Consider the following 14,692-nt stretch of genomic DNA (forward strand, 5'->3'; position numbering starts at 1 on the left):
TTTTGCTTTCCATTAGCTTGGTAAATCTTCCTCCATCCCTTTATTTTGAGCCTTTGTGTATCCTTGCATGTGAGATGGGTTTCCTGTATACAGCACACTGATGGGTTTTGGATTTTTATCCAATTTGCCAGTCTGTGTCTTTTGATTGGTGCATTTAGTCCATTTACATTTAGGGTTAATATTGTTATGTGTGAATTTGATACTGCCATTTTGATGCTAAGTGGCTGTTTTGCCTGTTAGTTGTTGTAGATTCTTCATTATGTTGAAGCTCTTTAGCATTCAGTGTGATTTTGGAATGGCTGGTACTGGTTGATCCTTTCTATGTGTAGTGCCTCTTTTAGGAGCTCTTGTAAAGCAGGCCTGGTGGTGACAAAATCTCTGAGTACTTGCTTGTTCGCAAAGGATTTTATTCTTCCTTCACTTCTGAAGCTCAGTTTGGCTGGATATGAAATTCTGGGTTGAAAGTTCTTTTCTTTAAGAATGTTGAATATTGGCCCCCACTCTCTTCTGGCTTGTAGTGTTTCTGCCGAGAGATCTGCTGTGAGTCTGATGGGCTTCCCTTTGTGGGTGACCCGACCTTTCTCTCTGGCTGCCCTTAGTATTCTCTCCTTTATTTCAACCCTGTTGAATCTGACGATTCTGTGCCTTGGGGTTGCTCTTCTTGCGGAATATCTTTGTGGTATTCTCTGTATTTCCTGCAATTGAGTGTTGGCTTGTCTTGCTAGGTGGGGGAAATTTTCCTGGATGATGTCCTGAAGAGTATTTTCCAGCTTGGATTCATTCTCTTCGTCCCCTTCTGGTACACCTATCAAACGTAGGTTAGGTCTTTTCACATAGTCCCACATTTCTTGGAGACTTTGTTCATTCCTTTTTGCGCTTTTTTCTCTGATCTTGGTTTCTCGTTTTATTTCGTTGAGTTGGTCTTCGACTTCAGATATTCTTTCTTCTGCTTGGTCAATTCGGCTATTGAAACTTGCGTTTGCTTCGCGAAGTTCTCGTATTGTGTTTTTCAGCTCCTTTAATTCATTCATATTCCTCTCTAAGGTATCCATTCTTGTTATCATTTCCTCGAATCTTTTTTCAAATCTTTTTTCAAGGTTCTTAGTTTCTTTGCATTGATTTAATACATGATCTTTTAGCTCACAAAAGTTTCTCATTATCCATCTTCTGAAGTCTAATTCCGTCATTTCGTCACAGTCATTCTCCGTCCAGCTTTGCTCCCTTGCTGGTGAGGAGTTTTGGTCCTTTCTAGGAGGCGAGGTGTTCTGGTTTCGGGTGTTTTCCTCCTTTTTGCGCTGGTTTCTTCCCATCTTTGTGGATTTGTCCGCTGGTCGTCTGCGTAGTTGCTGACTTTTCGTTTGGGTCTCTGAGTGGACACCCAGAATGTTGATGATGAAGTATTTCTGTTGCTTTGTTTTCCTTCTACCAGTCTAGCCCCTTCGCTGTACGACTGCTGAGGTCCGCTCCAGACCCTGCTTGTCTGGGGTGCACCTCTAGTAGCTGTGGCACAGCAAGGGATGCTACCAGTTTCTTTTTCTGCTCTCTTTGTCCCAGGATGATGCCTGCCTAATGACAGTCTTTTGGATATAGAGGGGTCAGGGAGCTGCTTGAGGAGACAGTTTGTACTTTATAGGGGTTTAATTGCTGCGCTGTGCACTCTGTTGTTCATTCAGGGCTGTTAGGCTGCTATGTTTGATTCTGCTGCAACATAGCTCATTAAAAAACCCCTTTTTTTTTTTTTTCTCAAATGCTCTGTGTTGAGGGGTTTGGGCTTTATTTTTGGATGTCCGATCAGGTGTCCTGCCCAGCTAGAAGGCAGACTAGCCACTGTTTGGCTGCCGAGGCTCCGCCCTGCTGTTGTGTGATTCGTGCTGTTCCTACCGGCTCTGCTGTGGTCTCCGCCACGCCCTGCGGCAGAGTCTCTTTGTTGTAACATGTTGCCTCAGCAACGGCAGGCTGCGTCAGCAGTGGGCGTGTATCTCAGTAGGGACGGGTTGCGTCGGCAACGGCTGGCTGCGTCAGCAATGGGCGTGTATCTCCGTTGGGGCGGGTTGCCTCGGCAACGGCTGGCTGCGTCAGCAGTGGGCATGTATCTCAGTTGGGGCGGGTTGCCTCGGTAGTGGTGGACGCCCCTCCCCCACAGAGCATCTCGGACAGTCTGCTCGGGATAGTTTGAAATCGCGGTTTTGTTCGTCCCACTGGGTATCCCAATTCCTGCAATCCCCTGGGCTGGGCTACTGTCCAAGTCTCATTCAGTCTCAAGTCCAGCCCTCTCAAGTCTCAGGTTGCCGGTTCAACAGGGCACCCGGTCAAGCGCGCCCTGTGGGGATTGCTGGGTAGGGCCGGCCGCCACCGCCCCGGCTGCCGGCTTCGCCAGGCAGACCTACTGCCTGGCGTCCCGTGTCTTTTTTATACTTGGGAGTTTCCCCGTTCTGTGGGCAACAAAGATCAGTCTGGAAATGCCGCTCTGACTCACCGTTTGCAGATTCAACGAGAAGAGCTCCAATCCTGGGTTGTTCTCACAGCGCCATCTTGAGTCCTCCCCCTGAAAAAGTAAATTTAACAGTTAAAAGTGAATATAGAAGTATTTTACTTTCTTCAAATAACCAAAACTGTGAAGTAAAACTGGTATCATGTCAGAATGATAGATTGTTCTTTATTGTAATATAGAAAACTTTATTATGGCATAAGAATTTTGAAATCCCTTTTTGTCTATTTTCTGTAATAACAAAGGTCTGTATACAAAAAGGTTGAAGAAAAGATGGCTTAAGTGAAGGAAGATTTTTTCAGTTGAAAAAATGTTTTCATATATACTCATATAACTTTATGATTTAGTGTATACTTCTTAATATTTTCAAATATCAAATAAGGGGAGCATTTGTTGTGGGTATCAGTACCATGCTAACAACCAGAAAGAATATTACATATTCTCTCATGGGCAAGGTATCATTCCAATACATTTGAAAACAATAATTACATAGCATCTCTCTTTTAGCACAGTGTTTCAAAAAACCAATAATATAGGAGTTGTGTTTGTAACCCAGCAACAGTGTTAAATTCAGGTTCTATTCTGTGAACATATTGAGTTTTTAACACATATGCTCTGTAAATCAAAAACAGATCTTATTAAAATGAATTGTATCAGTCAGTCAGAATCATGGTATTAAATATGACTGAATTTGCTGGTAAAACATACTGTCACATTGCTTTCAATACATTATCTTAAATCGCATTACTTTTAGATCAAACATAAAGTAATGTAAGTAGTAATAGCTCAGTTTGGGTACATTAACATATATGAATTTCCTTTGGATTCTAATTTGGCATATGACTTTGAAGGATAAATCACACAATTATTAAAAATCCTTGGGAAAAATAATTGTATAGATATCCTATATATTAGGAATTGTTTTCATGCCTGATATGAAATTCTTTTACCAACACATACACATGAGAGGCGATGAAATAAAACTCACATTTAGGGAGCCCAACGTGGGCAGATTGCCTGAACTCAGGAGTTCAAGACCAGCCTAGGTAACCTGGCAAAACCCCATCTCTTCTAAAATGCAAAAAATTAGCCAAGCATAATGGCATGTGCCTGTAGTACCAGCTACTCAGGAAACTGGGGCAGGAGAATTGCTTGAATCCGGGAAGCAGAGGTTGCAGTGAGCTGAGAACGTGCCACGGCACTCCAGACAAGCAAAAGAGCGAGACTCCGTCTCCAGAAAAAAAAAACACTAAAAACAAAAAAACTCGCATTTAAATGTCTTAGTCCTAAACTACTCTCTTATAAGAAATTATTAAGTAAACATTAGACCTTTCTCTAGGATAATTTTTTAAATGTTATTATCTAATCCTCTTTTTAGTATGTATAGATCCAGGTTGTAGCATCAGTTAATTTAGTGTTTTAGCAAGACAGTTCAAATTCATTAAAATTCCTGACATGGAACATCACAAAGGATAGATGACTTTTCTGCAGGTTTAATAAACATTTGATATTTTCATACCTTATTTCTCATAAATATAAGATTAAATTGCTTTCTAAGAAACAAATACCCATATGTTACTTTGTTTTACAGAAGAAATTATAGTATCTTACCTACCAGTGTCCAAGAGTACTACTTACATTTTAAGTATCTTTAAGTTATTTATAGTTATGTAACCTAAATATTTATTACAACTGTAACACATATATAAAAATACTATGTAATACATGAGCTATTCACTGTGTGATTCATCACAATAAGACAGTGAAGTAGAAATAAGTGTAGATTAACTGCTTTGGCAACTTTGCACATTTTAATCTCTTACGATTCCTAAAATTTTGGGAAATGAATATCAGAGACAAAATTAAAGGTATTTTTGAATATAAGATATAATGTACAATGAAATGTTAACAGGGATCCAGTATTCCACTTTTGATACTAAGTTAATAGGTTAAATCTGAAACTGTCTAATGAAGCCATAGTAGAAAGGTAAAGACTAGTCACTGCCTTTTTACTCAATTTATATCAGCCCTTGTTTTTGAAAAGTTAATATATTTTAAAGAAATTTTAGAGACACTATAATGTCTTAGAAAGTATTTAAGTAAACTGAATAATTTTAGAATCGAAAAGTCTATACAGGTGGAATCAGTCTATACAGGTCAAGTGTCCCTTACCCAAAACGCTGGGGACCAGAGGTGTTTCATATTTTGAATATTTTTTATATTTTGGTATATTTGTACTATATACATTATGTATTTTTCAGTTGAGCATCCTAATCTGAAAATCCAGAATGTTCCAGTGATCATTTATTTTGTGCATCATGTCAGTGCTCAAAAAGTTTTGGATTTGGGAGCACTTCAGATTTTGAATTTTTTGATTATGAACGCTCAGCCTGTACTTTGACTAGAGTAGAAGGTGAATAAAATGAACAAGAATGAAAATGAAAACAAAAAAGAGAAACATATGTACTAGAAAAAACATGAATAATATACTTTTGAGGTTCTAAGTATGTTCAAATAATTTAATGAATTTTCCAATCAAGCATTTTATTGTTGTGTTTAATTTATATTTCAGTCTTCATAAGCCATCTCTTACCACTCAGAGGATGTTATTGTTTTTATATTGGAAATCATATGTTAGCGTTTGGATTATTTTAGATTCTACACCTACTTTTACAAAGGTACAACTTTATTTGGTGTGGGCTGAGTAGTCGTTCATCTCACCATCTATGTCTTTTCCATGATCTAATGATAGAGCTCACACTTTCTTGTTTTTAATCTTTAGTATAACATACATAAAGATCAGTACAGAAGCTGTGATAACGTCTCTGCCAAATCATCAGATAGTGATGTCAGTGATGTTTCCGCCATTTCCCGAACCAGCAGTGCCTCACGCCTCAGCAGCACAAGCTTTATGTCAGAGCAATCTGAGCGCCCCAGGGGTAGAATCAGGTGAGTTGGCAATACTGTTTATATAAACTGGATCTTTATCTATCGTATAAAAATGCAACTAGCTTCCTGAATATTTTTTCTATAATACAGTTTCGGTCACAGTGGGTTAAGTATTTATCAACTGCTATGTCATATTGCCAACAGAATGTTTAGTATTGACTACTATCAGATACAGCTTATAACCCTAGTCACAAGTTTACAGATAGCTCTGAGTCACATGTGTAGTAGTTTCCTCTATTATGATTAAGTTCCCTTCCTTTAGTCCAACATCAGAAAGTGTATTCTGTAAAGGGCCACTTAGTGAGTATTTTAGGCTTTGCAGGACAGTCTTTGTTGCAACTACTCAACAATGTCATTGTAGTGTGACAGCTATATAAATAAATCAACATGGTTGTGTGGGGGGTATATATAGGGGTGTAGTGGATGTGGTAACAAAATAAAAATTACTAATTACATATGTGAGTTGTAAGGCATTTATATCAATTTTGTTTAAGTCACCAATAGTGTTTTTGTGTTCTTAAAAGACAAATACCCTGCTGAAAGGGAAGAAACCCCAGACATCCAAGTGCTGTCTAAACAGATTGATTATGGACAAAGTGCAGATTGATTATGGACAAAACATATTTTGTATTAGTTCTTTACTAATTTTCAGAAGTGAAAGTTTCATATGGTTATAGTTATGTAACCTAAATCTTTATTACAATTGAAGGAATTGTGGGGTTGATGAGAGGTCCAATAAATGTAAGTGCTAAAAATAGGAATAAACACTTTCCGAATACTCTAAAAGTCTGATGTTAGTGCACATTTTGATGATGTACAATGAATTGTATTTTGAAGATTCTTCCTTGTTTCTTGAAGCAAATTAAAAGTAATCATCCTGCTGTTATTTAATAATTTCATGCTCTGATAATCTAACATGAGCAATTTCAACTGATAAAGATATTGGTAGAACACGTTTTATCTTTACTTTAAGTGTTCTCAGCATCTGATTCTAACAGAATTTAAAGTTCTTTAAAAATTAGGGAAGAATTATAAGAGCTCAAAAACGTAGCTATATTGAGCTGCTTAAGATCAAGGGCTAAGAAGTATTCTTATAGATTCCTTTTTATTGAATTTTTTATAAGATAAAATGTTTTAGAAACAATTGAATTGAGGGAAGAATGTAATAAATAAGACTTTTTCACCTTATTCACTAAAAACAATTTGAAGTAATTTTTATTTATATTCACTACAGAGCCAATTACCGTGATCTTTGTGCTTTAAAGTATTACTAGTTAATATAATTTGTATTACTAACCAATTGCATATAATAACTTGTGGGTTCATTTTCATTCTCCTAAAATTTTAGAAGTAAGAGTCTTCAAAAATTTATCTTCCTATAAAATTTGGTTACGTGGTTTCTTTTCGAAAGAATAGGAAAACAGCGACAACAAAGTACTATGATTTTATACAAGGAGAATGGGGGGAACCACATGTTAGTAGTGTATTGGAACAAGTGTTACTTTGTGGGGAAAATGGCAACTAAACAAATTAGCATTGACTATATCATGAAAAGAAGCAAAAGATAGAAGATTCTTTCCTTCTTTGATTCACATGAATTTTCATATTTAGTCAAGGTGGTAGGAAGAGGGGTGGACCTAAAAGGAGTATAAATAAACTTCTTGGTGATAAATATATTTTCTCTAAGCACTTTTCTGTTTTTATCTTTCTTTCCCTTCTTTTTAGTTTAAAACCCATATAAACTGAGACTTTATTTTATATAAGTGAATTATGTAAATTAAGGCACTATAGCTAATAGTTAAACAAGTTTTCCATGAAGAGCTACTTCTCTTGTAGTCTCATACTGTATGTCAGTGATTTGTCACATATTTGATCCTCTTAGAATAATTAGGAAGAATAGAGAGAAATAATAAGATGTGAGAAGGGACACATATTCTCTTCTGACATTTGTAGACTTATCACTTCATATGCATTCTTCTGTCTACATATCCTCATAGACACACAGACAAACAAGCGCGCGCGCGCATGCGTGTGCAGACACACACACACACAGAATTATTTTGCTTCCATCGTCAATCCTGTGGTAAAATCCTGAGAGAGGACAGTTTGGAATGATAAAGAATAAAATGACATCAGTATAAAAACATCAAAATTCTGTGAACAAGGGTTGCAGGCTCTTCAGCTGTGAATATCCCCTGCCTTTATAGCTAACTCTATGTGGAACAATGGTTCTTAATATATTAGGATTTCTTATTTCTTTATTTTTTAGCAACTAACATCTACATAATTTTTATAATTCTGTTTACTCAGGTTCATGGTTAAAATATGAACAAAGCTAATTAATTATAATGATAGAAATATTTACATATAAGTTGTAATAATAAGCAGCAAACTTTTTAGTTCCTGTTATGTGTAAGTACCTTATTATTTTCTACTTTTTTAAAGTTGTAAGTTCCTTTACTGTTACCTTCCTCACCACCAAGACCATGAAGCATCCAGTCTACTCCCTAACCCCTTTACCAAAAAAGGTGCTACCTCCTTCACAGACAGATGAGAGAGAGCAGGTCTTCAGGCTGGATCCACCATTAGGCTTTCCCACCCCTAGCCGGGAGCACCAGACAAGAGGTGACTCCTGGTGATAGATGGATGGGTGATGGACTGAGAAGAGGGGACAAGGAAGGGCTATCACAGGCTCAACTCTGTTCTTCCAGCCTTGCCTCTTGGTGTAGGGGAAACAGAGGCATGACTGACCAGGACCAGGGTTATGCCCAGCGTGGCTATAGTCACGCATGGGATAGTCTAGTAAATACCATGCACTCCCAGTAAGGCTGCTACCTGGTATTTTGAGGCTGCTCTGGTCACAGACACTCCCCTGGCCTTGGCTTCTTATGAACAAGCTGCGGGTGGGAGAAGGAGGGAGGAGCAACCCCTTCCTTAGGAGCCTCACAGGCTGCACCAGGAAAGCAGCCAGCCTGGGGCGGGGGTTGCCAGGTCCCAAGGATGGCTTACCCCAAAGTCATAGATAGTTTTCTTCAGTTGCACCTCCTGGAAGAGGGCATCTAGATCCCAGAGCAGCCCTGTGGTCCCTCAGGTTTCAGAAGCCACCCCCTAGTAGGCAGAGCCGGTTGACGTTGGACACTGGGGACAGAAGGTGGGTTGTGGTGCCAATGGCATTACCACATTGGAAATGTAGATAGGCAAGTAGGAGATGGGCAGCATTCCCCAGAGGGAAGTCCTGTGTCTCCCACTGGACAGCCCCCTAGGAGCTGAGGTACCCCGCAATAAGTGGAAAGACCAAACCCTAGCCTCTGGGGAGAGGGTTGAGGGCCTCATGGCTCCCTGCTGGGAAGCCTCCCCCTCAACTCTTATGGGGCCGAGAAGGAGGCAGAGGGGCCACAGAGGCCTCTCGGAGGAGGGTGGGTAGGGTGGGCACCACCTCCTCCCCACTGCTCCACATGCCTGCAGGAGCTAGGCTTCTCTGCGGCCCCAGCCCCAACCAAGGTACCGCCTCCCCAGAGTCCTCTAGCAGAGACTCGATGCTGAAGACCTTGCTAGGTGGCAGCAGCAGACGGGGCAGACCATGCAGTAAGTAGGGGCCCACGTCTTTGGCGAAGGCTCCACGGGCATTCCAGTTCTGCCAGAGCCTGCACAGACAGCGCAGTGTTTTGTGGCCATAGAGCCTCTGCCTGAATCAGGCTCATGTCCGCTGCCCAGAAGTTGCCTTTGGCCTGGGGCTTTGCAGGGCCCACAACTATACATTTATAAAAATTTGGCATTCGATGTCAGTAGGGCTAATCAATAAGCATATACTGAAAGGAATGTTCTACTTATTTGAGGATTTTAAAACAATATAGGTTAAATTATTCGATATTTTAAGTTGTGATAGCAAAGATAGAAGTCAATATCTTCTGGAAAATCAATCTTGATACTACAGTTATGTTTGCAAAGTGTTAAAGAAAGTAATTTCAAATGCCCCTTATTTCACAGTAGTTCTTCAATTCAGTAAATAAATACAGGATCAAATTCAAAAGTAATACTTGGATTTTTGTTTTAGCATATGAAAAGTACTTAACTGCAAAATTATTTGCTGTTTTAATAGCTAAAATAAACAAATGAAACTTTCATATGCTCACTAATTATTATGCCTACTGACATCAGATGTAATCAAGAGTGAGCCAGAAGGATTATTATTTTATTTATTTTATTTTAGCTATTCATACTGAGTTTTGCATGCCTGTTTGTTATACTATAGAAAAATAAGGTTTATTGCGATCTACAAAAGTACTAACAAGAAAGAGAGGAAAATTCTGTGGAAAGTAGATGACAAGGAAAGATGAATCTTAACACAGTGAAAAATATTAAATATATGAGAAAAAATCTGTTTTAGTGTTTTCTTTCTAGTGTTTTGCTTTATAACATTTTGATAGTTCAAGGTTGATGAGCCATTCCCACTACTATTTTTTGTAAATAGATTAAAGCTGGCCAGAAAGAATATGACATGTACCCTTTACAAAGACTCTAGATGTATGACGAATATATTAATAAATTACTATATTACACTTATGAACATATATGACTGAATCAATCCCTATACCATATGTATGAATTGTAGTGGCATTGTTATAGTCATAATCTATGAATATAAGTAACACAAAAGTCTTGATAATAGCCAAATACATAACTTTTGGGACAGGTGAACAACTTTTCCCAGATTCTTCCTTGCAAACCATTTAAGGCTGCAGTTTGAAGTGAAGCATCACTGGTACAGTTTGAGACAGCTGCAGCATGCTTTATTTTTACCTTTACACTCTGTGAGTTTATTATAGATTTACTAACATATGTTTAATCAAATTCCGGGAAGCTCAGTGTCATGTAAGGTAAATGTTTACTATATAGTAGACAAGGAAAGTGGTCATTTAAAATAAAGTTTTCAAAACTTAATACAAACCTGTCATATCTTATCAAGATGGGGTTATATTTGTAGATATGACCATGCATAATTAGATCTTAGATACTGTTACCTTTGGGGAGAAAATAACTATACATTGTTTATGGAGCTTTAAAAGTACATTGTATAACATCTCATTATATGTAGAAATCTAATTTCCTGTAGCTTTATTTTCTTTGTTAGAATAAATTAGATTATTTTTGTAACATATTGAAGTCCTCTTAAGCCAGTCATTTTGCCATTGGATAGCTAATATGGCATTGAACATCCTTAATATAACTGGTCTTTGTGGTAATTACAACACATCAAAGATAAAAGGATCAAATAAGTTGCCCTTGAGGAAGACCTCATGTGCTATAAAAGTGTGTTTATATGTTTATGTTTGCATATTAGAGAACCAAATGCTGATTATGCACCTAGCAATGTTCTGTCAGTAGGTAACTAATTGTTTTAATGGTCCCCAGGCATGAACTCTGGTTATCAACATTAAATGCCCTCTCTTTGGGCAAGTATTCATATTTCTGTAACAACCAACATATTATTTGGAATAGATACAATATCCTTTAATACTGAGAATCAGTGCTTCCCAAACATTACCTGTTTGATGTGTCACTTTCATAAGTGTTTCTATAACATCTATATTACTACATTTTTAATGTATTAAAATATTGTGACTTATTAAGTATACTTTATAAGTAGACCAGGTATTCTGATAGGTGACTTATATGCAACATTGTTACTGCTGAAGGGTCCTGTCATGTAATTGTTAGTAATCTCATTTCACAGATAAAGGTAAAGCAGCCTATTGAGTTCACATGACCAGTAAGTCCTAGAGCCAGAATTTAGAGGCTGCCCAGCTGAAAAACACTCTCCTCTGTTTAACTTAAACTTCTTTTGTAATTCATGATGCAATATTTAAGATACACAAAATGTATGAATAATAATTAAGGCTTATATACCAACCACCAAGCTTAAAAAGTCAAATATTAGCTGGGCGTGGCAGATCACAAGGTCAGGAGATTGAGACCATCCTGGCTAACATGGTGAAACCCCTTCTCTACTAAAATACAAAAATATTAGCTGGACGTGGTGGCAGGTGCTTGTAGTCCTAGCTACTCAGGAGGCTGAGGCAGAGGAATTGCTTAAACCCAGGCAGCAGAGGATGCTGTGAGCCAAGATCGTGCCACTGCACTGCAGCCTGGGTGACAGAGCAAGACTGTCTCAAAAAACAAAAACAAAAAAGGCAAATATTACCATTATATCTGAATCTCATTTTACCTTTCCAATCCAGCCACTTGTACATTAGACCCAGACTTTCACTGATCTGAATGCAGCTCTGTCCTTTGTCAAGACTTTACAAACACAAGTTTATTTCTAGCCTACATTTCATTGGTCTATGTCTATTCCTTTACTAAAACCACTGTCATAATTCATACAGCTTGTTGATATAACTCATAAGACATACCGTAATAGTGCAAATCTGCCTGTTTTATTCTTATTTATTTATTTTTTGAGAAGGGGGTCTTGTTCTGTCACCTAAGCTATAGTACAATGACACAATTACAGCTCACTGCAGTCTCCACCTCCTGGAGTCAGCTGATCCTTCCTCCTCACCCTCCCAAGTAGCAGTGACTATAGGTGTGTGCCACCACACTTGGATAATTTTTTTTTTAAGAGATAGGGTTTTACCATGTTGCCTAGGCTGGTCTTGAACTCCTGGGCTCAAGCAATCCACATGCCACAGCTTCTGAAAGTAATAGAATTACAGATATGAGCTACCATACCCAGCCTTATTCATTATCAGGAGTGTCATGGCTGTTTCTGTGCTTTGTTCTTACACACTGATTTTAGAATAAGTGCATAAAGTTCTACAAAATAAATCCTTGGTTTGAAACTTTATTAAATGTATAAATTGATTTATGGGTAATCAGAATCTTTAGAAGATTGAACCTTTCAACATTCTATACCTCAGTTGATTTTTTTAGTATCTCTTAATGAAGCTTTGAATTTTTCTCAATAAAGTTTATGCATAACTGTCATAGATATATATACCATACATATATTTTTGATGTCATGAATGGTATCTTCTTTTTTATATTTTCTCCATGTTGCTATTTTATAAAAATGAAATTCATTTTTCAACTTCTTCTAATACTATATCATTCTATAAGTCTAACTCTCCTTCCCTTGAAATGTGGCTTTATCTTTATCTCACCAATTTTGGTTTGTAACATATTCATTTTTGTGTAATTTTAAGTATATTTAAATTTCATCACATTTTTATTTTCTTTTTATCCATTAATTATTTAGAAGTAAGTCTTTAAATTCCAATGATTTGGAATAGTTTTGTTTATTTTTAACTTAACTGCCTTAATGGCATTTTGGTCAGAGTGTATTTTGTTTGATATTATTTGAAGTTTTTGAAGTTTGATCTGTAATCTACTTTTGTGGTCATTTTTGTCATTTTGCATATATTACACATGTGGTTGAGAAGAAACACTAACTTAAACCTTAAGTTACAGTTACCTACATATCCAATACATTAAGCTTATTATTCACACTGTTCAAAACTTCAATTGGTTTACTACTCTTTTGCCTCCATTATGCTGGAAATTATGCAGTTTCTATGATTTATGCTGACTAGTGTCTCAAGCATATACATTTTGTTAAATAGTAAATCTAAAGTTAATAATTACCTCTGCTTCCTCCTAGGGAAAAAAAAGTTACTGTCATATGCTTTATCTGTACTGCTATCCTTTTCCTATTTGGATATTCTTGTCCAATGTTTTAATTATAGATTGATTCATTTTTCTTCTTATTGCATGTTATATTTTTAATGTCTTATATTAAACCACATATATTCTAGTTTGTTAACCATTTTTAGTGCATCTTAGACCTTCATTCTGGATCATTTTCCTTTCTGAAAAAAGTACATTAGAAAGCCACCAGTGAGGGCCTATGAGAGTTTAGACTGAGACACACATTTTTCCTTGTTGTTCTTTAAGGGTCTTGGCTCATGAGGATTTCAGTTCTAATTCCTCACTAGACCTGCAGGATTTCCAGACATTCATCATTCACTTACCAAACTGTTTTAGTTCTCTTTTGGTCTTTGGATAAGGAGATATGCCTTTCTTTCTTGTGTCCTCAAGTTTATATTTTAACAGGTATTTTTGGTAATTTTCCCAGCATAATGATTAGGCATTTGGAAGTGAAAGGAGTTTTCAGAATCAGAATATATCATCTACCATACTGCCATAAATATTTCATATTTGATGTGTTACCATTTTTCTTATTTTTTAAAAAATCTGCTTACTTAGGATATTTAAAAATAATAAGAAGAACACGTAGGTGTAAAAAGTAAGAAGGGTGGTGGCTCTAGAGACTTTATCACAAGTTAGAGGGCAAATGCCAAGGCAAAGCAAACAGAGTTGAGCTTGAACTGGAAGTAATATCTAAGGGGCTTGAGAAAATAATCAGGAACATAGAAGGAGATGGTAAAGGGAGCCAAGAACTGTAAAACTTCCAGGAAAGAAGAGAGTATGAGCAGAGAAAGGATCATTTCAGTTATGAGGTGGACCGGAAGCAGGGGAATGAAGAAGTAATGTAGGAGGTAAAGGTAGATACAGCTCAAACTGAGAAAGAGATTCTGAATTCTCAGAGGATACTGGAATGTAAGAGAGAAGAATTAGGTGAGCCTGAAGTTAAGGGAGTGTTTAGTGATCATTAAATAAAGAGCATCTTGTGATCAGAGTTCCCCTGCCAGGATAATGCAAAGACTCCCAGCTTGCCCTTAAAAACTGCTTTTGACTCAGATGTCAATCTTCGGTTCCGTCAGCTATGGTTCAGTACTTTTACTTATGAATATTGAGAGCTTCACTCAACAAGTGTACAACTTCTTTAGATCTTGATTTATTTTTCCATATAGTCGTATGTGCATTCATTTACTTATTCACCAATTATTTATTGGGTACCTCTTATATGCAGATACTGTACTTGATACTACCTGTTACAAAACAAAACACATGATTCCTAGATCTTTGTTTTGTAGTGGATTTTCATACACATGTAATAATAATATGAAATGTATATTCATCTGAAAAATATGAATTATACCTGCCACTCCTACCTTAAAAGACTGTGTGAGAATAAAATGAAATCATGTATATCAGAATTCTTTGAAAATCTAGCATTGCACTTTATGACTTCAGTTACTGCATACATGATATGAAGTATTAGGTAAGTTACTTTATACTTTTTTAAATCATCCTTAAATGTCTTATGAGAGAGATGGCTGCCATAAAATATAG

At 37.0% G+C, this 14,692-nt stretch overlaps 1 protein-coding gene and 1 pseudogene across 50 annotated transcripts in view; one reads left to right on the plus strand and one right to left on the minus strand.

The window, feature by feature from the left end:
* RIMS1 (regulating synaptic membrane exocytosis 1) overlaps positions 1-14,692 on the plus strand; it is a 514,861-nt gene that overhangs the window by 412,175 nt on the left and 87,994 nt on the right. For 38 of the 50 annotated variants that reach the window (XM_035296065.3, XM_078369518.1, XM_035296067.3 and 35 more), the window contains one exon: positions 5,271-5,437. The exons of the other annotated variants lie outside the window; for them this stretch is intronic. In XM_035296065.3, coding sequence (XP_035151956.3) covers positions 5,271-5,437 — 167 coding nt within the window. The remainder of the gene's footprint in view (positions 1-5,270; positions 5,438-14,692) is intronic. 50 annotated transcript variants of the gene reach the window in all.
* Positions 8,381-9,213, minus strand: LOC118153057 (forkhead box protein H1 pseudogene; annotated as a pseudogene).

The sequence above is a fragment of the Callithrix jacchus genome, chromosome 4 (genome assembly GCF_049354715.1).
Source record: "Callithrix jacchus isolate 240 chromosome 4, calJac240_pri, whole genome shotgun sequence".
Lineage (NCBI taxonomy): Eukaryota > Metazoa > Chordata > Mammalia > Primates > Cebidae > Callithrix > Callithrix jacchus.